Source organism: Salmo salar, chromosome ssa18, assembly GCF_905237065.1.
Source record: "Salmo salar chromosome ssa18, Ssal_v3.1, whole genome shotgun sequence".
NCBI lineage: Eukaryota > Metazoa > Chordata > Actinopteri > Salmoniformes > Salmonidae > Salmo > Salmo salar.
Window position 1 is genome coordinate 38,532,736 of NC_059459.1, and position 25,136 is coordinate 38,557,871.

The following is a 25,136-nucleotide window of genomic DNA, read 5'->3' on the forward strand; positions in this document are numbered from 1 at the left end:
ATGTTAAATTAAGAGCCTAGTTTAGCCAAGGAGAAAGCACTGAGCTCTATAGGGAGAAAGACAGGCTCCATGATTGGCTGATAATGGAGGGGGGATAATAGAGAGCAGTGGAGCCTCAGTGAATTTTTAAAAAAGTTGTCCTTCTTAGATGAAACTATACCTTAATATATTCACGACACCAAATAATTGTTTAAAATACACTGTTTTGCGATGGTCTACAGTAGCCTCAACAGCACTTTGTAAGGTAGCACCATGGTGTAGCCGGAGGACAGCTAGCTTCCGTCCTCCTCTGGATACATTGACTTCAATACAAAACCTAGGAGGCTGGTAGGCCTCACCCCCTTCCATAGACTTACACAGTAATTGTGACAACTTCTGGAGGACGTCCTTTAACCTATCAGAACTTATGCAGCATGGACTTAACATGTTGTCCACCCAATCAAAGGATCAGATAATTCATCTAGTACTGAAAGGATAAGCTACAGCTTGGTAGCACTCCAGAGTATAAAATGTGGTGAGTAGTTGACTCAGAGAGAAAGACAAAAGTTTGAACAAATTAATTTAGTTAATGAAGGGGAAGCAATAGAGAGAGAGAGATATTTAGTTGTATTTTTTTCCACTTTCACTTAGCTAGCGAATGCAGCTAGCTAGTTTAGCCTCCTCAAACAGAGAGGGATGCTATGTTAGCCAGCTGGCTATGACAGTTCAACACTGCAACTCTTTCAAGTCAAGGTAAGCTTTTGGTTTTATTAAATTTATTGCCACCGGGGCCCACCAGTGTTACTGCTAAACTGCTTGCTGACTGCACTGCATGATTTTAGCGGGTTTACCAACCTTGTTAGTTCTAGCAGCAATGTTGACTATGACATTACTAACATCGTTAGCTAATATGTTGACAACGATGTAGGCTGTGTGTAGCAGTTAGCGGCTACGACATGAAGGTTTGGCTTGGAAAGGTTTTTCGCCTGGTCACAGTCAGCGGATGTGTTGGGCACTGAAGTCCACAAGCGAAGGGAAAAGATGAGAGGAGGAGAGCGCACAGATGCAAGAAGGAATTATACAACGAGCAAAATGTTCATGCTGTTTGTATGTGGCGGCTATGAAAATGAACTGTGTTTGCGTGTGATCAGGGGTGTATTCATTCCATTGATTCTGTTGAAAACCAATTCTTAAAACGGAAGCAAGCGGAACGAAAATGATTACCATAATTTAATTTGTCCAATAGAAACTCTTGTTTGCAACTGTTGGAGTAATGATTACACACTAGGTCAGCTAGATGCAGGCAAGAGTGTGCAAGACGTTATTGAATGCGTCAATGTCTGTCACCTTGATTAGTCTAATTTCTCTCAACCTGTGCACCTACGTTGTAAACTTTCATCCACAGGCTAGGTTGTAGCAACCTCATGATGGGAACAGGGAACATTTGAGTATCGTGTAGTAGCCTAAACCTATCGCTGTTACATAGAGCTGGGTGAATGGAATATGAATGACAGTCATCCAATACGCTGTAAGAGAAATAAGGCCATGGTCATTAAAAATAAAAGTCGCCCTCTCTCATGTTAAACGTCACTACCGCCACTGAAAGAGAGACTACTTTCTGGAGGACAATGCCATGCTGACTCGTGAATTTACATGTGAATTGTTAAATAAATGTGTGGGACTAAGGCTTAAGAGGGTGCGAACGATGCTGAATGGACGTAAAGAAACAAGTGTCTCTAGAAAAGGGGAAAACCATTCAAGGCCATTTTTCTCCTCATTATCTCCATATTGGGATAACAAGTTTATCAAACCTCAAAGAAGCATAACTTTCCCATGTTTCATAATATACCATTTCAAAGCTCTGGGACTGTACTTTTATAAAATGTATAAAAAAAAGATTTGACATAAGCCCATCTTCCTGAATTCAGTTTCAAATGTCAAACCATAGTGGATAATAAAGTCAGTATGAAGAATCCCATCAAGGTGTTGACTTAACAAGAGGTAAGTGACGATCAAATGCAATGAACAGATGGGAGCGCTCCAGGGAGACGTTTTCCATCATGTTGAACACATGATCACCAAGTCAAAACCTTTCTCTTTTCTCCACTTAACAACCAGCAGTTTGAGACACTCACTAATACAGGGGTCAAAGCCCTCAATCATCTGACAAATTAGCCATTTGATTGGCTGTCAGGCCTTGCTGCGACAAACAATGATTGGCTATTGCTGTAACACAATGGCTGACCTGTCAGAAAGTCTTGAATAGCAGCAATCAGAGGCTCTCCGTTTCTGGGGGTCACCAGGTTGGCTTTGGTCTGGAGGGAAAGAGACCAAGAGAAATGAGAAAAGGATCGTTCAGTGTGAAATTAGACCCTCGGCTGTACAGGTTGTAGTTTAAACCTGGGCTTTGAAAGACTCAGTGACAGAGAGGAGAAGTGTAGGGGTGGACTGTGGGGTGTTGTAGGGGTGGACTGCGGGGCGGTGTAGGGGTGGACTGCGGGCGGTGTAGGGGTGGACTGCGGGCGGTGTAGGGGTGGACTGCGGGCGGTGTAGGGGTGGACTGCGGGCGGTGTAGTCGCGGGCGGTGTAGGGGTGGACTATGGGGCGTAGTAGGGGTGGACTGCGGGGCGTAGTAGGGGTGGACTGCGGGGCGGTGTAGGGGCGGTGTAGGGGGTGGACTGCGGGGCGGTGTAGGGGTGGACTGCGGGGCGGTGTAGGGGTGGACTGCGGGGCGGTGTAGGGGTGGACTGCGGGGCGGTGTAGGGGTGGACTGCGGGCGGTGTAGGGGTGGACTGTGGGCGTTGTAGGGGTGGACTGCGGGGCGTAGTAGGGGTGGACTGCGGGCGGTGTAGGGGCGGTGTAGGGGTGGACTGCGGGGCGGTGGAGGGGTGGACTGCGGGGCGGTGTAGGGGTGGACTGCGGGCGGTGTAGGGGTGGACTGCGGGGCGGTGTAGGGGTGACTGCGGGCGGTGTAGGGGTGGACTGCGGGCGGTGTAGGGGTGGACTATGGGGCGTAGTACGGGTGGACTGCGGGCGGTGTAGGGGTGGACTGCGGGGCGGTGTAGGGGTGGACTGCGGGCGGTGTAGGGGTGGACTGCGGGCGGTGTAGGGGTGGACTGCGGGGCGGTGTAGGGGTGGACTGCGGGGCGGTGTAGGCGGGTGTAGGGGTGGACTGCGGGCGGTGTAGGGGTGGACTATGGGGCGTAGTAGCGGGTGGACTGCGGGCGGTGTAGGGGTGGACTGCGGGCGGTGTAGGGGTGGACTGCGGGCGGTGTAGGGGTGGACTGCGGGCGGTGTAGGGGTGGACTGCGGGGCGGTGTAGGGGCGGTGTAGGGGCGGTGTAGGGGTGGACTGCGGGGCGGTGTAGGGGTGGACTATGGGGCGTAGTAGGGGTGGACTGCGGGCGTAGTAGGGGTGGACTGCGGGCGGTGTAGGGGCGGTGTAGGGGTGACTGCGGGCGGTGTAGGGGTGGACTGCGGGCGGTGTAGGGGTGGACTGCGGGCGGTGTAGGGGTCGGCGGTGTAGGGGTGGACTGCGGGCGGTGTAGGGGTGGACTGCGGGCGTGTAGGGGTGGTGTAGGGGTGGACTGCGGGGCGGTGTAGGGGTGGACTATGGGGCGTAGTAGGGGTGGACTGCGGGCGGTGTAGGGGTGACTGCGGGCGGTGTAGGGTGGACTGCGGGCGGTGTAGGGGTGGACGGGCGGTGTAGGGGTGGACTGCGGGGCGGTGTAGGGGCGGTGTAGGGGTGGACTGCGGGCGGTGTAGGGGTGGACTATGGGGCGTAGTACGGGTGGACTGCGGGGCGTAGTAGGGGTGGACTGCGGGGCGGTGTAGGGGTGAACTGCGGGCGGTGTAGGGGTGGACTGCGGGGCGGTGTAGGGGTGGACTGCGGGCGGTGTAGGGGTGGACTGCGGGCGGTGTAGGGGCGGACTGCGGGCGCTGTAGGGGTGGACTGCGGGCGGTGTAGGGGTGGACTGCGGGGCGGTGTAGGGTGGACGCGGGCGGTGTAGGGGTGGACTGCGGGCGGTGTAGGGGTGGACTATGGGGCGTAGTACGGGGTGGACTGCGGGCGGTGTAGGGGTGGACTGCGGGGCGGTGTAGGGGTGGACTACGGGGCATAGTAGGGGTGGACTGCGGGCGGTGAAGTAGGGGTGGACTGCGGGGCGGTGTAGGGGTGGACTCGCGGGGCGGTGTAGGGGTGGACCGCGGGGCGGTGTAGGGGTGGACTATGGGGCGTAGTAGGGGTGGACCGCGGGGCGGTGTAGGGGTGGACTATGGGGCGTAGTAGGGGTGGACTGCGGGCTGTAGTAGGGGTGGACTGCGGGCTGTAGTAGGGGTGGACTGCGGGGCGGTGTAGGGGTGGACTGCGGGGCGGTGTAGGGGTGGACTGCGGGGCGGTGTAGGGGTGGACTGCGGGCGGTGTAGGGGTGGACTATGGGGCATAGTAGGGGTGGACTGCGGCGCGGTGTAGGGGTGGACTGCGGGCGGTGTAGGGGTGGACGGCGGGGCGGTGTAGGGGTGGACGGCGGGCGGTGTAGGGGTGGACCGCGGGGCGGTGTAGGGGTGGACCGCGGGCGGTTCAGGGGTGGACCGCGGGGCGGTTCAGGGGTGTAGGGGGGCGGTTTAGGGGGCTGCCCACCGTGTAGGGGGGCTGCACAGCGTGTAGGGGGGCTGCACAGCGTGTAGGGGGGCTGCACAGCGTGTAGGGGGGCTGTACAGCGTGTAGGGGGGCTGCACAGCGTGTAGGGGGGCTGCACAGCGTGTAGGGGGGCTGCACAGCGTGTAGGGGGGCTGCACAGCGTGTAGGGGGGGCTGTACAGCGTGTAGGGGGGCTGTACAGCGTGTAGGGGGGCTGTACAGCGTGTAGGGGTGTGAGGTGTGCTGCAGGAGTCTAAAGGTGAAGCAGGGCAGGTGACACTAACCCCCATCAGAACCAGGGCTTCAGCCTTGGCCTCCTCTGTCTGGGGAAGGTGAAGGTTCATCTCGTCCCCGTCAAAGTCAGCGTTGTACGGCGTGCACACACACTCGTTGAACCGGAACGTTCTGTGAGGCTTCACTTTGGCCTTTAGGACAGACAAAGATGAATACAATAATGATTTCATTGAGATCTGCCTGAAATAGACTTATCTTGATACATCTAAAACAGTAACAGCTACACGACAAGGCAGCTCTAAAACAGTAACAGCTACACGACAAGGCAGCTCTAAAACAGTAACAGCTACACGACAAGGCAGCTCTAAAACAGTAAGAGCTACACGACAAGGCAGCTCTAAAACAGTAACAGCTACACGACAAGGCAGCTCTAAAACAGTAACAGCTACACGACAAGGCAGCTCTAAAACAGTAACAGCTACACGACAAGGCAGCTATAAAACAGTAACAGCTACACGACAAGGCAGCTCTAAAACAGTAACAGCTACACGACAAGGCAGCTATAAAACAGACAACCCCAATATACATCACACAAAATCCCCAACTTGTAACAGGGAGGTTCTCTTCCTGCCTACACGTTGACATGGAGTTTCCAGACTGAGAGCCGAAGTGAAGGACGGGTGTGTGATGTGGAGAGAGACAGAGCACTCACAATATGAGCCATGATGCTGAGTTTGTGTAGAGAGGGCTGTCGGTTGAAGAGGACGATGTCTCCATCGATCATGTGTCTCTCCACCACGTCTCCAAACCTCAGCTCCTGGGCCATCTTCTCTCGGTTCCCGTACTTCAGAAACCTGGAGACACACACACACACACACAGGGAATACTCTTAGAACATACACCTAAACATGTGGTTTCATACAAAGTTTCAGTTTAGTGGTAGGCCTGTAACCACAGTTTCAGTTTAGTGGTAGGCCTGTAACCACAGTTTCAGTTTAGTGGTAGGCCTTTAACCACAGTTTCAGTTTAGTGGTAGGCCTGTAACCACAGTTTCAGTTTAGTGGTAGGCCTGTAACCACAGTTTCAGTTTAGTGGTAGGCCTGTAACCACAGTTTCAGTTTAGTGGTAGGCCTGTAACCACCGTTTCAGTTTAGTGGTAGGCCTGTAACCACCGTTTCAGTTTAGTGGTAGGCCTGTAACCGGCAGGGGCGGCAGGTAGCCTAGTGTAGAGCATTGGGCCAGTAACCGAAAGGTTGATAGATCAAATCCCCGAGCTCACAAGGTACAAATCTGTCGTTCTGCCCCTGAGTAAGGCAGTTAACCCACTATTCCCCGGGCGCCGAAGACGTGGATGTCGATTAAGGCAGACCCACTGCACCTCTCTGATTCAGAGGGGTTGGGTTAAATGACTCCTGCACCTCTCTGATTCAGAGGGGTTGGGTTAAATGACTCCTGCACCTCTCTGATTCAGAGGGGTTGGGTTAAATGACTCCTGCACCTCTCTGATTCAGATGGGTTGGGTTAAATGACTCCTGCACCTCTCTGATTCAGAGGGGTTGGGTTAAATGACTCCTGCACCTCTCTGATTCAGATGGGTTGGGTTAAATGACTCCTGCACCTCTCTGATTCAGATGGGTTGGGTTAAATGACTCCTGCACCTCTCTGATTCAGAGGGGTTGGGTTAAATGACTCCTGCACCTCTCTGATTCAGATGGGTTGGGTTAAATGACTCTTGCACCTCTCTGATTCAGAGGGGTTAAATGACTCCTGCACCTCTCTGATTCAGAGGGGTTGGGTTAAATGACTCCTGCACCTCTCTGATTCAGATGGGTTGGGTTAAATAAGGATGACACATTTTAGTTGAAGGCATTCAGTTGTACAACTGACTAGGTATCCCCCTTTCCCCCTTTCCCTAACCACAGTTTCAGTTTAGTGGTAGGCCTATAACCAAAAGGATGGCGGACCCAACCAACAACCAAATGATTGTGATAATGTGGTTGTTTTAGCTAATTTAGTTGACACTGGATAAGAGCATCTATTAAAAAGGGGATACTTCAGGACAATGAGGCCCTTTATCTACCTACCCAGAGTCAGATGAACTGGTGTCCCAGTAAATAGACATTAAAATGGTCCCAACGAGCTCATCTGACTGAGGAAGTAGCTAAAGAGCCACAAGATAAAGTATCCCTTTAAAACAACTAAAATGTCTTAAAAGAAAGAAAGATACTGTATATATCTTTCTAATAAGTGAATGGGTAAACCTCACCAACGTTTTAGCATGTAGTGCCTCCAACATTTTGGGGTGTGGATCAGCTCATGCTTTTTAACTGACTAAACATGTCCAATAGAACTGTCCTGACCTCTTCATCTGCGTGTGTCGTTGCTGGATGAAGTTGGCTCCAGGGTGGACCTCAGGACCGCTACGCACCAGCTTCCTCAGCATCTCCAAGTTGGCCTTGTTCACCTTGGGGCACAACAAGTTAGAGGTCACAGGTCATACAACAGGACAGTGAAGTGACACTGTGCATGTTACTTCTCAATGGTAAAGACAGCTGGAAAAGGCACTCAAACTTCCTTGTGATCCATCCTGATTTGTGAAGCATCTATGTAGTGCTTATAAATTGCCAGGTCGCAATTGTAAATGAGAACTTGTTCTCAACTTGCCTACCTGGTTAAATAAAGGTGAAATAAATAAATAAATAAAATAAACTACTGATGTATTCTTATTAAGGCAGTCAAACGATTAAAATAATTCAATAGAGTTAATGGAATTAGTTAAATCGCGATTCATTGCAATGTTAGAATTTGCTCCAATTTGGACTTCAACACATTTTTCATTAAAAAGCAGAACATTGAGTTACTATTAAACCCAAAATAGTCTGGATCAAAATGTTTTAAAGGCATTTTCACCATAAACAACACAAACATCGCTGTAACATACAAGCTATTCATGATCCCAAAGGTTCAGGAGGCCTACTCCCTCTTATCAATAATATTGAAGCTGAACTGATCCATGGTCTTCATCATGAACTAGTCGCAAGCTGCTGCTACTACAATTGGGATCATTAAGTATTTTGACCTGTGAACTACAACAGAAACAGTAGTTATATGGAATGGATGTCCTGTTCTGATTAAAATCATTGTGGGAAGTTCGATGAATCAAGAGGCATTCAGCCATGGCATTGTAAACAATATTTTGTCTAGCTAGCTAACGTTAGCATAACTAGTTCGCTACTTCTGTCCAAATTCATGTTTTTTTGCCGTCCTCTAAAGAAATGCCTGGGAACATGTTTATGGTAGAAGTATCTGTACGGTTGCCTTCAGAACTGTTTCTCAAAGCTGTGTGCATAGCGCACCACAATGGAGACAGACAGCGCTACTGAGACCGAGTGCACAGTGACAGTACACAGCATAGAGTGTGTTGTGTGTTGCGCTTAAAAGGGTCCTCGCTGAAACACGTGCGCTTAAAATGGGTCGCGCGGGGTAAAGAAATGGAGAAGCGATTAAAAACGTCAAAGAAATTAACAGCATTAAAAAGGTTTGCGCTTTAACGTGGAAAGCCCTAATTCCTATAAAGCCTTTATAAGTTGTAGTTAAAGTGTGGACAATAAGATTCTTACCTTCTCTGGGTAGGTCAGGATTTTGGCTACGTGCACAGGGACAGCCACCTCATCGATCCGCAGGTTGGGGTCCGGAGAGATGACCGTTCTCCCAGAGAAATCCACTCTCTTCCCCGAGAGGTTTCCACGGAATCGCCCTGAGAGAGACACCACGAACCATCAATAACTGAGTGTCTCCAAATTCTTATCAATCCAAAGGCAGCAGTGGAGAATAACATTCCACTCTATAATTTGTGATTAAATGGCTCTACAACCAACTAGGATACTTCCTGTTTCTGAGTCAGCTGTGTAAATAAACTAAATTGTTTATGACAAAAGACATGACATTCACATGAATTCAGTGTCAACTATCAATAAAGACGATGGTGAGAGTGACCACAGAACTAGACATCAGAATAGACAACAGGTAACTATTAAATAATTAGAAATCACTATTTATATGAGCGAGACCTTGTTTGCCCTTGAGTCTCTGAACGAAGCCTCTGGTCCACTTCTTAGGGGCCATGTTGAGGGGGATGCCAGAGAGCTCACTGTTGATGTAGAGAGCACATTGCAGCTGGAGGAAGTCCCAGTCCTCCATGATCATCTGGGTCTTGGCCCCTGACATACGGTGCTGTGGGACGGCATGGGAGGCAGGCAGAACAACTCATTCATCACTCAACATTCATTAGACAACAATAACAACAACATCAAACCACCTTATTGTCTAATGTGAATTGGAAATTGTAACTTCTTTCTGTCTTGTGTTATTGCTTTCATAAAAAGGCCCAGAGGTTTTCCTTAGCTGACCAACTAGTTAGTAATAGCCTACTGGGGCCCAGAGGTTTTCCTTAGTTGACCAACTAGTTACTAATAGCCTACTGGGGCCCAGAGGTTTTCCTCAGCTGACCAACTAGTTAGTAATAGCCTACTGGGGCCCAGAGGTTTTCCTGGTCAGTTCATGGAAAAACTCCCGGGCCGATTAATCACAAATTCATTGACACTTCTGCTACTGTCCCAATCCCATGATGCCCACCTTCTCTATGACATCATACATTACTAAAATGTAAATGTGATTTACCCACCTTCTTGATGACATCATTGAGGAAGATGATCTCTGTGAGCTTCATGGTGAGGTCATCCTCGTTAGTACCTGACTTGAGGTCTGAGATGACAGAGGGGCGGATGCAGAGTGGGGGTACCAGCAGACGGGTGAGGATGAGGTCTGCAGGCTTACCTGCCTCAGGGTTCATCAGGAGCAGGGGAATGTCCTCCGCTGGAATCCTCCTGAACAGGTTCAACACCACCAGAGGACTCAGGTTCTCCTGGAAACCACAGGGCATGAAGGTCAGTCAGCATTTAAAACCAGAAGGGCCAGTTTCCCGGATTCAGACAGACATTTTGAAGAGGTTCAGTACCACTAGAGGACTCAGGTTCTCCGTCGGGGTGAAAGACATGATCGGTCAGCATTTAAAACCTGTGTGATCCAGTTGGTAAGAAGAGTGTTGCTCTAGTAATACCAGGGTTGTGGGTTCAATTCCAACAAGGATCCCATATACTAACCCTGTATGAACTCTGTACTGTGAGTCACTGCTAAGTGAAAAACATACAAAACAAACCATTAACCTCACATGACCTCTACAAAGTAGACATGTAAACTGTTAAAAGTTGCCTTCAACGTGACTCACCTGAGCCCTGTTAAGCAAGCCCTCCACTTCTTTGTTGTGTTCTATTGCGATATCGAATGAGTTGAGAAAGTCTGATACTACAGTGTCCACCACTTTCTTGGTTGTCTTGTATTTCTCGTGGAGGATCTTTAGCAAGCCACACTTCTTCACTGGTCCTGTTAAATGGCAAGAACAAAGACATTATCAGTCACACCAACCACCACTTGGGCTATGCTTTCAACTCAACTAAATTCAACTCAATTCAAATATAACTTAATAATATGTATTTAAGCCCAAATGCCAAAATTGAACCGTAAACAGTCAAAGACTAAGATATTGTTGATACCCTACCATTTAACGTGGAGCAATTGAGACACATTGTCCTTTTGCGGCATTTGTCGGATATCTTCTTCTTCATTCCTCGTTTCTGGAGGTACGCTAGGCCTGGCCTCTTCAACACATCCATAAACTGTAGTTTCTCCTCTTTAGTCAGCATGATGTGAGAACACGTCTTACAGATCATCTGGAGGGATACCACAATCACATGATGTCATAATGGAACAATTTGAACAACAATAACATGTCATAATGGGCTAATTTGAACAACAACAACATGTTATAGTGGGCTAATTTGAACAACAATAACATAGTTATAATGGAACAACATGATCAACAATAACATGATGTTATAATGGAACAACATGATCAACAATCACATAGTTATAATGGAACAACATGATCAACAATAACATAGTTATAATGGAACAACATGATCAACAATAACATAGTTATAATGGAACAACATGATCAACAATAACATAGTTATAATGGAACAACATGATCAACAATAACATAGTTATAATGGAACAACATGATCAACAATAACATAGTTATAATGGAACAACATGATCAACAATAACATAGTTATAATGGAACAACATGATCAACAATAACATAGTTATAATGGAACAACATGATCAACAATAACATAGTTATAATGGAACAACATGATCAACAATAACATAGTTATAATGGGACAACATGATCAACAATAACATAGTTATAATGGACCAATATGATCAACAATAACATAGTTATAATGGAACAACATGATCAACAATAACATAGTTATAATGGGACAACATGATCAACAACAACATGATGTTATAATGGGACAACATGATCAACAATAACATAGTTATAATGGAACAACATGATCAACAATAACATAGTTATAATGGAACAACATGATCAACAATAACATATGTTATAATGGAACAACATGATCAACAATAACATATGTTATAATGGAACAACATGATCAACAACAACACTAGTTATAATGGGACAACATGATCAACAACAACATAGTTATAATGGAACAACATGATCAACAATAACATGATGTTATAATGGAACAACATGATCAACAATCACATGATGTCATAATGGGCCAATTTGAACAACAACAACATGATGTTATAATGGGCCAATTTGAACAACAACAACATGATGTCATAATGGGCCAATTTGAACAACAACATGGTGTCATAATGGGCCAATTTGAACAACAACAACATGATGTCATAATGGGCCAATCTGAACAACAACAACAACAACATGATGTCATAATGGGCCAATTTGAACAACAATAACAGTTATAATGGAACAACATGAACAACAATCACATGATGTTATAATGGAACAACAATCACATTGGGTGTTTCTCTATATGCATACTACTGTGCTCCACACTCTCATGCTCCAAAGCCATTCTCTTGAGTATGTTCTTGTGAGGACGAGAGTGTGGAGAACACATAAAAAATTACATTTGAGAAGCACTCCCCCTACTGTATTACCTCACGCTGAGCAGCACTCCCCCTACTGTATTACCTCACGCTGAGCAGCACTCCCCCTACTGTATTACCTCACGCTGAGCAGCACTCCCCCTACTGTATTACCTCATGCTGAGCAGCACTCCCCTACTGTATTACCTCACGCTGAGCAGCACTCCCCCTACTGTATTACCTCACGCTGAGCAGCACTCCCCCTACTGTATTACCTCATGCTGAGCAGCACTCCCCCTACTGTATTACCTCACGCTGAGCAGCACTCCCCCTACTGTATTACCTCACGCTGAGCAGCACTCCCCCTACTGTATTACCTCACGCTGAGCAGCACTCCCCCTACTGTATTACCTCACGCTGAGCAGCACTCCCCCTACTGTATTACCTCACGCTGAGCAGCACTCCCCCTACTGTATTACCTCACGCTGAGCAGCACTCCCCCTACTGTATTACCTCACGCTGAGCAGCACTCCCCGTACTGTATTACCTTGTTGATTTGCACACACTGAACATAGATTTTTAAATTTTTCTTTTCTATTGTGTTATTGACTGTACATTTGTTTATGTGTAACTCTGTGTTGTTGTTTTTGTCGTACTGCTTTGCTTTATCTTGGCCAGGTCGCAGTTGTAAATGAGAACTTGTTCTAAACTGGCCTACCTGGTTAAATAAAGGTGAAATAAATCAAAAATAAATATAAATGTTCTAATGCACCAGCTTGAATAACAATCACATGATGTTCTAATGGGCCAGCTTGAATAACAATCACATGATGTTCTAATGGGATAGCTTGAATAACAATCACATGATGTTCTAATGGGCCAGCTTGAATAACAATCACATGATGTTCTAACGGGCCAGCTTGAATAACAATCACATGATGTTCTAATGGGCCAGCTTGAATAACAATCACATGATGTTCTAACGGGCCAGCTTGAATAACAATCACATGATGTTCTAATGGGCCAGCTTGAATAACAATCACATGATGTTCTAACGGGCCAGCTTGAATAACAATCACATGATGTTCTAATGGGCCAGCTTGAATAACAATCACATGATGTTCTAATGGGCCAGCTTGAATAACAATCACATGATGTTCTAACGGGCCAGCTTGAATAACAATCACATGATGTTCTAATGGGCCAGCTTGAATAACAATCACATGATATTATAATGGGTCAGCTTGAATAACAATCACATGATGTTCTAACGGGCCAGCTTGAATAACAATCACATGATGTTCTAACGGGCCAGCTTGAATAACAATCACATGATGTTCTAACGGGCCAGCTTGAATAACAATCACATGATGTTCTAACGGGCCAGCTTGAATAACAATCACATGATGTTCTAATGGGCCAGCTTGAATAACAATCACATGATGTTCTAACGGGCCAGCTTGAATAACAATCACATGATGTTCTAATGGGCCAGCTTGAATAACAATCACATGGTGTTCTAATGGGCCAGCTTGAATAACAATCACATGATGTTCTAATGGGCCAGCTTGAATAACAATCACATGATGTTCTAATGGGCCAGCTTGAATAACAATCACATGGTGTTCTAACGGGCCAGCTTGAATAACAATCACATGATGTTCTAATGGGCCAGCTTGAATAACAATCACATGATGTTCTAACGGGCCAGCTTGGATAACAATCACATGATGTTCTAATGGGCCAGCTTGAAAAACAATCACATGATGTTCTAATGGGACAGCTTGAATAACAATCACATGATGTTCTAATGGGCCAGCTTGAAAAACAATCACATGATGTTCTAATGGGCCAGCTTGAAAAACAATCACATGATGTTCTAATGGGATAGCTTGAATAACAATCACATGATGTTCTAATGGGCCAGCTTGAATAACAATCACATGGTGTTCTAACGGGCCAGCTTGAACAACAATCACATGGTGTTCTAACGGGCCAGCTTGAATAACAATCACATGGTGTTCTAACGGGCCAGCTTGAATAACAATCACATGATGTTATAATGGGTCAGCTTGAACAACAATCACATAGCAAAAGAGTCAAAGAAGTAACTATGATAATTTAATCAGGGTGATCAAGGTTGTGATGTAGGCTACTCAGTGTGCAGTACAGTAATGTCATATTTAGTTTGCTACATTGTACAGAGAGAGAGAAGATAAATATATACAAATAACTGCCAAAATAAAGGAAACATCAACATAAAGTGGGCGTTGGGCGACCATGAGCCGCCAGAACAGCTTTTCCTTGGCATAGATTTTACAAGTGTCTGGAACTCTATTAGAGGGATGCGACACCCTTCTACAAGAAATTCCATAATGTGGTATTTTGTTGATGGTGGAGGAAAACGCTGTCTCTGATGCCACTCCAGAATCTTCCGTAAGTGTTCAATTGGGTTGAGATCTGGTGACTGAGACACACCCTTTAAACCCTCTATGTTCCTTTGAGACCCTTCTTTCAAAGTCACTGAGATCTCTTCTTCTAGCCATGGTAGCCAAGATAATAGGCAACTGAGCATTTGTACACATGATCCTAAGCATGATGGGATGGTAATTGCTTAATTAACTCAGGAACCACACCTGTGTTGGAAGCACCTGCTTTCTATATAGCCTACTTTGTATTCCTTATTTACTCAAGTGTTTCCTTTATTTTGTCTGTTACTGTTATAGTGAACTTGCCTGTAGGATTCCAATGATGGCTTTGAAATAGCCCACATGAAAACAGGGCATCTCCAGATCCAGATATCCATAGTGTCCCAGACAGTCAGCCAGGTTCTTCCCACACGTCTCACATGGACGATCCTTCTCACTGGTGCCCTGGAATATAACATGACAGTTGGGTCACAACCACCAATATAGAATGCCAAGAGTTTGCAAAGCTGTCATAAAGGCAAAGGGTGGCTATTTGAACAATCTCAAATATAAAATATATTTTGATTTGTTTAACACTGTTTTGGTTACTACATGATTCCATGTGTTATTTCAAAGTTGATGTCTTCACTATTATTCTACAATTTAGATAATAGTAAAAATAAAGACAAACCTTTGAATGAGTATGTGTTCTAAGACTTTTGACCGGTAGTGTACAATGTGATGGGTGGTGGTGTGTGTACTGTGTGTGTATGTACACGTGTCAGCCCTACCATGCGATGATCCAGTACGCCGTATGGTAGAGGAGTATGGCTGGTGTCCTGGCTGTACAGGTTCTTACTGACCACTTGGATATGAGCCTGCTGTCTCATCTGCTCAGCCGACTTCATCCCAAAACAGATGTGGCTTCTGTTGACATAAATGGAATAGATAGCCAACTCAGCATAGGGGTTAAATTAGACACTGGCTAGTAGATCAACTAGCAAATAGGTCCTACCCAAGCAACAACTGCCAATGATAACAAGCTATAGTTTAGGGGTCAATTGGGAGTCATTTGTAAAGCATGGTCAGCATTGCCTTTCTGGATGTCTACTTGAGGCTACTTCGTCATGCTTTACCATGTACTTAGCAAGAGTGTCAGTTGTCATGGCAAGATGAGTTCGATATCCTGCCACATTAGCCAGGTGGGGATGTGATTGTTTGTGTAGCTAACTAGCTAGCTTTCTAAAACGTGTTACCAGCATTGCTGACCCCGTTCAATCAATGATGCAATTGCAAAAAGCTAGCTAGCTATGAAAAGCAAGCTCATGTGACAAATTGCAAGCTGCTTTAGGCAATTATTTACGAACAATACTCATAGCTAGAGGGCTGGGGGAAATATTAATGGCTAATGGCTAGCAGCAAACTAGCTCGCTAACTGGACATACTTACATTTTTTTGGCCACATCAGTCTCTCTAAACTGCTCTTTCACCATCGTGACTTCTGTTTGCCCCCGCCAACCTCCGGCAGAAATACAGATCTAGGATAAGATCCCGCACATAAACTGTTATTTTCTACACTGTTGTTTTACACTAAACTTGATATACAGTCATGACACTGTCACTTGTCGTTCCCAATTCCCATGTTGTAGCTAGAAATGCTGCCACGGCAATAAGATACAACGTGAACCATGAATTCATATGACAACGACATGCACACATCCGGTTGAAGAGCGCCCCATGAACGAGAGGGAGGTTATCCATCAGCAAGTGCCCTCCAGTGGGCTAAATCATTATTACATAAACACTGAGGAAACGGGTGCAGAAATACATTTCCACTAATGTCACTCCTCGTAGCTACATGGATTAACAGATAATGTTCCTTGTAGAATAGGCTAAATCTGTCTGAAAAGTTCATAATGTTAGACGTATGGACTTTTTTTTAACCTCCTCTAGTGCGGGAGAGGGGACACATGGGAGTTGTAGTTTTAAGGGGAAGAAAAACTTAAAACAGTATACAATAATATAAGCCATTTAGCAAACACTTTTATCCAAAGCCACTTAGTCCTGTGTGGCTCAGTCCGTAGAACATAGCGCTTGCGAATGCCAAAAGTCATGGTTTCGAGTCCCGCGGGGACCACCCATACTTAAGTGTACAATGCAACATGTCCTTTACATGACATAACAATAAGCTCTATGTTCCAGCGTAATTACCAATAGAGTAAGTTCACTACTATGTATTAAGCCTGTTATTACATGCAGTAAATCTACCACTTTAGGTTACATTTAAAAAATAAAAAACAGAACTAGCAATGGTAGGAGCTGTAATAAATGGTATCACAATTGTCAACCTCTTTATTAATTTTGTCCCTGTAGGGGGACACTTTTTTGGGCTGCGAATAACCTTTTTAATAATGGTTATTTTTATAACCATCCGCCAACCAGGTCGACCAGGAAACAGAGGGTTCTTCATTACACTGTCAAAAAAACAAGTTACTGTATTTTTAGAGCTGAATTAAGGTTGTTGTGGAAAACTCGATCCAAAGATTTAGACAGAGACTAATTTAAGGTATAATAGTGAATCTTTAATACACGCAGCTGCAAGGTAGACCTGTCTCTGATCAGAGTCAGGGAAGGAGCTCCTTGGGGAGATAGTTTCAGGTCCCTCATATAGAAGAGGGGTGATAATGCAATCATAATGTTTACACAACAGGTCTTTGTCCAAGCAACAGTTCCAGAACACAATGGCCTTGTGTTAGGATGCAGACATAACAGGAGTCTATGAAATGCATAACATCACAGTTCAACACAGAATAGGGCATAAACCTTGTGAAGTTACAACAGCTCACCCCAATTCTGTCACCACAAGGTGTTATTGCTGTAAGGGATAGCATGCTGCTGTATTTTGATTACCTGGGAGGCAACCTCACTTAGGGATTTGAACTCCCAACCTCTTGTTTGCTAGCGACCAGCATTTGCTCTTACACCAGCAGGTCTGTGGGTAAGACAGATATTTGCTGTTACACCAGCAGGTCTGTGGGTAAGACAGAGATTGCTGCTACTCCAGCAGGTCTGTGGGTAAGACAGAGATTGCTGCTACATCTGCAGGTCTGTGGGTATGACAGAGATCGTTAAAAGATTACAGTAAAACATTGTTTAGCAGGTAATGACGTTGAAAGTCAACTGCAAAGAACTCCGGGGATGAAACTATTCTGCTATTTAGAACTTATTCAAGAAGAACCAATAGAGGATTCTGTCATTTGTCCCTATGGGGAATATCACGTTTTAGGTATGACCCAGACGCACACAGTGTCTAAGAAACAAAAGTTAATTTCAAAAACAGGGGCAGGCATACGACAGGTCAAAGGCAGACAGGGGTCAATAATCCAGAATGGTGGGGCAAGGTATAGAATGTCAGGCAGTATCAGGGTCAGGGCAGGCAGAACGGTCAAAACCAGGAAGGACTAGAAAACATGAGCAAGAACAGGCAGGAGCAGAGTAACAAATGCTGGTAGGTTTCACAAAACAAAACGAACTGGCAACAGACAAACAGAGAACACAGGTATAAATACACAGGGGATAATGGGGAGGATGGGCAACACCTGGAGGGGGGTGAAAGACAAGCACAAAGTCAGGTGAAACAGATTAGGGTGTGACAGGGAAACCCTTTTGAGTTCCATTTAGAACCCGCTCATGAGTAGGGCCTTACTTTTTGGACACTTTTAGAGGCATTTCGCTCTTCGACTGCCCCTGTGACAACAATTTTGGACCCCTTTGTGGCCCCCCTAAATGTGGAGTATGAAGTAATTTTTACATAACTAATTTTTGCTATCGTTCTTTTTTTTACATCCGTTATTAGACAGTGGCAACGATGATGATTATGAACATGGTCTTTTGCCTGCTAATGCCTGCAATGCAGTGAAGAAAACAATATGACAACAATAACGTCTAATGTAACTGGCCCCTCTAACAGTACAACTGGCCCCAGCTTGCCCCCCCTGTTGAAATGGTCTAGAACCGCCACTGCTTCAAGTGTATGTTTATTGCCTTTTAACTGTATCCTATGCCTGCCAGAAATGATTGCCCCTCAGGGATGAATGAAGTTCATTAAACTTTATTGTTAATGTTAATGCTAATGTTTCTATTTGGCAGCGCAAGTGGTGACACGTCAGGCTGAGGAGTGAGTTTCACAGATCCCCCATCTGATACACAAGCAATAACAAGTCTATACCCGTTTAGGAAAAAAGCATTTAATGTATGCAGTAACATTAGACTTATCCACATTTACCAGAGGGTTCAAATTGCAATGAGTTAGAGGCTAGATAGCTTTGTCAGCATATCAGACACATAGCGGAGCCCTCAGACTTTATGAGAGGGCTATAAATATATCCACAGTGGCGGGAAAGGTTGGAATGAAAGCCAAACAGTCAGCCGAAATCAGGGGAGAACGACTGCCCCCCTCTCATTGAAGCCATGCGGTTCAAGGTCGACCTGGGTACTGCAGGCTGTCGTTTCCAGAAATAGTCCATGGGCCAGACCCCCACATTTGGGCCGTAGGGTTCACTTGGGGTGACCATGTCTCACAGTGATTTTCTTGAAGCTCTATGTCCCTGGAGTTGTAACATGTGTGATAGCAGTGCAGCAATGGTAGCTTTCTCTGTGTTTTCACTCTTTCATTCATCCCTCCATTGTAACGTGGGTCGTATAAAGGGGACCAAGGTGCAGCGTGTATAGTGCTCATATTCACTTTTATTATGAAGACACTAGAACAAAACAACCGACAACAGTTCCATCAGGTGAAATACACTAAACAGAAAACAACTACCCACAAAACCCAGGAAGAAAAACCCCTACTTAAATATGATCTCTAATCAGAGGCAATGAGGATCAGCTGCCTCTAATTAGAGATCAACCCAAACAATCCCAACATAGAAATAGAAAAACTAGAACTTAAGCATAGAAATAGAAAACATAGAAAAACACAAAACCACCCCCTGTCACGCCCTGACCTACTCTACTATAGAAAATGACATCATACTTGGATCAGGACGTGACATCCATCCTATTAATTTTCCCCATAGGATAAGGTAGGTATTTTACCCTATCACAAACAAAGTTATTGCTCACATATACGCAATACTCATACAGTATATAATTGAAAGGCTTAGATTCACAGCTAACCACTAGACACACTTTCAGGAATGTTCAGGTCAACATAACTTTGACCTTTGACATCTAGGGTACATATCAGAATTACCTGTATGAATTGCTTTAAAAAAAGGAAACCCTGATACATTTTAAACTTTGTTTGACAAGTTGTTCTGACAGGTCATGACATCACCTTTCAAATGTATATAATATCAACCAAATTTGACAGCACCATCTTCAACTATTGTTTAAAATTAGCCCATATTGTGCAATTGACATGAGAATGTTGGAAGTTACGTTTTTGGATGGTAACTTTGGTGATAGAAACACCAAATTACATACACACAGCTAGAACAGGTTTTTAAAAGATTTGTAGATACAAGGCAATCACAGAAGACTTCTTCTAATATGGCCGCCAAACAACTCAATGGGGTCTTATTTGCATGACCATACCTGTATGAAATATAATTGTAGACACACACACACACACACACACACACACACACACACACACACACACACACACACACACACACACACACACACACACACACACACACACCTTGCTCCTCCAGACGCTTATGTTCCAACAGCTGCAGCTGAAGGGGAGTGTGGGATTCCCAGTTTTATTGATGTTCTCTGTTATGGACTTTACTTTTCTTGTCTTTGACTGTGTTTTTCTACAATCTGTGTTGTCTTTACATTTGAAAGTCTACAAATAAAGCTGTCCAAAAAGAAGCAGATATTTGACTGGTCCGTTTAATAGCCACATCAGGAATAAGTCTCTTTCCTATTCGTAAACGTCATCTGGTGCACGGCTCAAATAGCAGTAGATCTGCCAACAAAGCAATGAAGCAATGAAGCAATGCCAAATTACCTTAAAGATTGCTGTGGAAGCTGAATGTATTTTTGACGCTGAACATGGCCATATTGGGCTCCTAACTCATCTGTTGCTTTGGTATACTTCCTGTAACTCTACCATCACCTGTATGGGATGAAATTGGAGTTTCAAGAACAGCTCAGCAGCTGTGGTTTGATACTTTAACATCTCTATGACAGATGGTCATAAAGCAATCCCAAACAACTTTAGGCTGCATGTAATTCTGACACCCAGTTTAGGAACATGGCCATTGGCTGGAGAAGTTCACTGACAGGGGGGTAATCATTTTGACTACTTGTTTGTCCATAGATCTGTAAAGCTTCCTGGAAAACACAACCGTTCCCAATATGTTTATCCTTGAAAATGGTATCCTTCTTTATATTTCTACATTTCTGAGATGAATATTACATTCAGCCCTCCATTGACTTCACACTGCATGCTGAAAAGACCTCATAACCTGTAATGTGGACCACAGAGAGATCCGGTACAGAACAGCACATTATTTAGACCTTATTAGTCGACCACGAGGTCCTCACATTGCTGACATTGGCCCCCCCATACTAAATTTACTGCAAGATATGTGACCTGGAAAATAAGATCTGAATGAACCCAGCTTGGTTGTTTTGTGGATCCATGCCACAGCATGTGACATGTCATATCCAGATATAGAGTTTTACTGCTGTGACATTTTAATGGATTGAATCATGTAAAAAATGCTGATGTGAGCCAAGGCGCTAGGGTGTCTCAGGGTAACTCCAGAGCCGGCCCTAGCCTTTTGGGGACCCTAAGCTAAATGTTGTTGCCCCCCCCAATACAATTTTATAACACATTTTCTGCAATTCTATACATTTTTACGTGACTTATGGCATGTTAATATGATATCTGAGTGAGAGTGACTAACAAAATCAATGGGGGCCCCCCTGGAGGTCAAGGCCCCTGAGCTTGTGCCCTGGGTGCCTGGTTGATAATTCAACCATAATTACAACAAGTTTATATAGCTAGACTAACTCAACAATCTACAGAATCTTAGCTGACATGGGCTAATTAGGTGACTGTCAGTGATAGAGGATTTCTTGGGTCCTGAAAATGAGAACCTCACCGAATTGGACCCACAAAAATCCCACCGACCTTGACAGGACCAGGTCATTTTTTAGAATATCAATACCCAATCCGATTTGGATCCGAGGTTGACCAGATCCGACCTGAAACATGTCCGAGATGTGTCCGAAATGGTTTCACTCATCCATTTTCTGTTGCATCTAAAATAATGGATTTGTGGTCTACAGCTTAGTATTTTCATAATGGTATCCCTATAGTTAGATTGAGAATATTATAAAGTTTTCAAAAATGTTTTCCTTATTTCTGTCGACCAAATATTTTGATGTAACGATGATCGTGTGCCAGACTGAGAGCAGCACATAATTCAGTTTTGGCTGTAATCTAATATTCGGTACTTTTTTACTGCGTGCAACATAAAAATCTAGCTTTTTTAACTGTTTTGATAAAGATTGATGTAGACTAAAGATAGGCGATACACTGAGTGCACAAAACATTAGGAACACCTTCCTGATTTTGAGTTGCACACACTTTAGCCTTCACAACAGCCTCAATTCATCAGGTCATGGACTCCACATGGTGTCAAAAGCGTTCCACAGGGATGCTGCCCCATGTTGACTCCAATGCTTCCCACATTTCTGTCATGTTGTCTGGATGTTCTTTGGGGTGGTGGACCATTCATGAAACACTAATGAAACTGTTGTTTGTGACAAAAACACAGCAGCATTGCAGTTCTTGACACATTCAAAACAGTGCACCTGGCACCTACTACCATACCCCGTTCAAAGGCACTTGTGTTTGTTCACTCAGTTTTGACCAGCATCAAGCGTGTCCCATCTGCATGTCCATGTCATTTCCAACAATTGGGATGAGGTCTAGGCCTATTCACCTGAGTATTTCATTATGATAACACTATAGTTGGTTGTAATTTCTGAGATTGTATTTTATTTTCAGTTGACCGAATTCTTCAGATTAGAGGATTTGTATGTGGTGATTTTAGGACATGTAAAGTCAGAGATGGCCAGTGATGAGTGCTGTCAACAGATATTTTATTTATTTAACCTTTGTTTAACTAGGCAAGTCAGTTAAGAACAAATTCTTATTTACCATGACAGCAGGTTAACTGCCTTGTTCAGGGGCAGAACAACAGATTGTTAGTTTGTCAGCTCAGGGATTTGATCTAGCAACCTTTCAGTTACTGGCCCAACACTCTAACCACTATGCTACCTGCTGGTTACTGGCCCAACACTCTAACCACTAGGCTACCTGCTGGTTACTGGCCCAACACTCTAACCACTAGGCTACCTGCTGGTTACTGGCCCAACACTCTAACCACTATGCTACCTGCTGGTTACTGGCCCAACACTCTAACCACTAGGCTACCTGCTGGTTACTGGCCCAACACTCTAACCACTATGCTACCTGCCACCCCAGATATACATTTATTTTCTTAGGCTATTTCTGTAACTCAGGTCTTACTCACTATAATAGTCTAATTTCTGGTCACTATTTCACGTTTTCACATGGACCTGAGGTCCGTGGCCAACAAACAGGGCCCCCTATGCCAGTTATGGCACTTAGTGGCTAGAGCCGGCTCTGCCTGAGGGATTAAAGCACCCTTAAAATGTATTGGATGAAGAGTTACTGTCTGATCCTCCAAGGGCCTGCCACAATATGTTAAATATGTACAATGACAGTTTTATAATATCAGTTTAATCAACTGTTTAATGACATCTGGCAGTTTAGAGTATATCAGAGGCCTGCAACTCCTGTTCTGGACAGCCCATCAACATCGTGTGCAGGCTCGTGTTCCACCCCAGCGCTAACATAGCGGGTGTAACGGCTGTCGTAAAGAGGGGACCAAGGCGCAGCGTGTCGAGTGCTCATAATGAATATTTATTTTAACTCAGAACACTAAAGAACAATAACAAAGAGAAAACAAAAGCGCATAATTCTGTCAGGTACATAAACTAAACAGAAGACAACTACCCACAAACACAGGTGGAAAAAAAACCCTACTTAAGAATGATCTCCAATTAGAGACAACGAGGACCAGCTACTTGGAGATCATCCCAAAAAACAACGAAATACAAATAGAAAACTAGAACCTAAACATAGATATACAAAAACACAAAACACCCCCTGTCACGCCCTGACCTACTCTACCATAGAAAATAACATTTTACTATGGTCAGGACATGACAGCGGGCTTACCTAAATCAATGGATAAATCTTCAATTTAGCCCTTAATTACCTAAAATCAGGTTCAGTGTGTTAATGAAGAAATACAATTCAGTTCATTCAGGAAGTGAACTGAAATTACAATATTTCACAAGGCTTTTAATGATAAATTATTGCAGGTCAATTCCTAAATTTACTCGAAATGACCCCAGCCCTGATCTCGATACAGTGCATTGTGAGAAGACGGCTGTAAAGTCAGTTGAGGTCTTTGTGGCCAAATTCCCAGTTGTCTATTCCTCTGACATCCCCACCCCCCCGATTTGCGGAGGGTAACACGTTTGGAGCTTAGAGAAAACATGTCCCTCAGATACAAAAACACAGGTCGAATATCATGCCAGATCTTTGCACATTAAAATAACTTGAATGTCATAAACTCTTAGTCTGCATGGTGTTGATGTTCTCTCCACCCACAAACACGCCAAGTAAATATATTCTGTCTAATAACAGTGGCATCGGTGCCAGATTTAGGAAATGTTGGCAGATATACCAAACAATAAACCTTGGCTGCAGTGAAGACTAGAACACAGTCCAAGAAATTAGAAGGCCTTGATGGTCCTCACAGATGGTCAGCCCCCTGCTCAACTTGTGCATCCAGCAGAGTTAGAATGGTAGAGCACACAAGGTGCAATTTGGTTGTGCATCAGCAGATTTCTGTTCTTATATCAGTCACTGACAGTCACTGAATTAGCCATGTTTTAGATTGGTAAATTAATCTAGCCAGCTATCTAAACTCGTAGTAATCATGGCCTAAACCGGCCGGGCACGCAGGGCATGTCATTGGGGCCGTGACTTCCACTGTGGCCCAAATCTTGCTTAGGGCCCCAAAAGGCTAGGGCCGGCCCTGTGTAAGGTTTCACACTATTGAACATTAATATGGCTGCACCATATTAGACCAAAATAACATTTAAACGACTATTAAATGCAGAGGTTTGATAACAGCAAAGATGAGATAGATATTGAAGAATGTGAAATGCCTGACTTGAAAGAAGAACTTCCTGATTTGATTTATTAGGATCCCTATTGGCCGACGCCAATGGTGACAGCTAGTCTTACTGGAGTCCGACACATAACCAAAAAAGACATTACAGACAAAAGACTTTACAATTTACATACATTAAAATACATTAACATCTAGTGTGTGCATTATATTGCTGAATTACATTTATTAAAAATAGTTTAAAGAAATGTCTCTGCTGATGGTGGTTCCCTCACAAGTTGCTAGAGCTGTCTGTTAGAAAGATATTAAAACTGTATTGTAAAGGATTAATTAAAATGTAATGGAAATGGAAAGGAATCTGTTACTTTATTGTAACTATCCCCTATTCATTTTGAAGCAGTTTTATAGAAGCCAGCTGCTAAACGGTTTACCTCAGAGTGTAATAAAAGTTTGAGGCAGCTACATGGCTGTCAGAAATATGAGTGGATAAGATGATTTAAATACTGTACTGATGTTATGTAAGCCTTAAGAATCCTCCAGGACCGTTTTAGACAACTGAAATGTGA

General features: G+C 44.4%; 1 protein-coding gene across 2 annotated transcripts in view; it reads right to left on the reverse strand.

The window, feature by feature from the left end:
- The window catches only part of LOC106577425 (DNA-directed RNA polymerase III subunit RPC1), a 57,872-nt gene extending 41,835 nt beyond the window's left edge, over window positions 1-16,037 (reverse strand). For both annotated transcript variants that reach the window (XM_045701098.1, XM_045701097.1), the window contains exons 1-12: window positions 15,761-16,037; window positions 15,103-15,238; window positions 14,639-14,776; window positions 10,468-10,639; window positions 10,138-10,292; window positions 9,535-9,774; window positions 8,921-9,083; window positions 8,471-8,607; window positions 7,211-7,314; window positions 5,563-5,704; window positions 4,901-5,041; window positions 2,225-2,294 (exon numbers count right to left, since the gene is read on the reverse strand). In XM_045701098.1, the coding sequence (XP_045557054.1) occupies window positions 2,225-2,294; window positions 4,901-5,041; window positions 5,563-5,704; window positions 7,211-7,314; window positions 8,471-8,607; window positions 8,921-9,083; window positions 9,535-9,774; window positions 10,138-10,292; window positions 10,468-10,639; window positions 14,639-14,776; window positions 15,103-15,238; window positions 15,761-15,804 (1,642 nt within the window). In that variant the 5' untranslated portion in view covers window positions 15,805-16,037. The remainder of the gene's footprint in view (window positions 1-2,224; window positions 2,295-4,900; window positions 5,042-5,562; window positions 5,705-7,210; window positions 7,315-8,470; window positions 8,608-8,920; window positions 9,084-9,534; window positions 9,775-10,137; window positions 10,293-10,467; window positions 10,640-14,638; window positions 14,777-15,102; window positions 15,239-15,760) is intronic.
- Window positions 16,038-25,136: the final 9,099 nt, after the last annotated feature.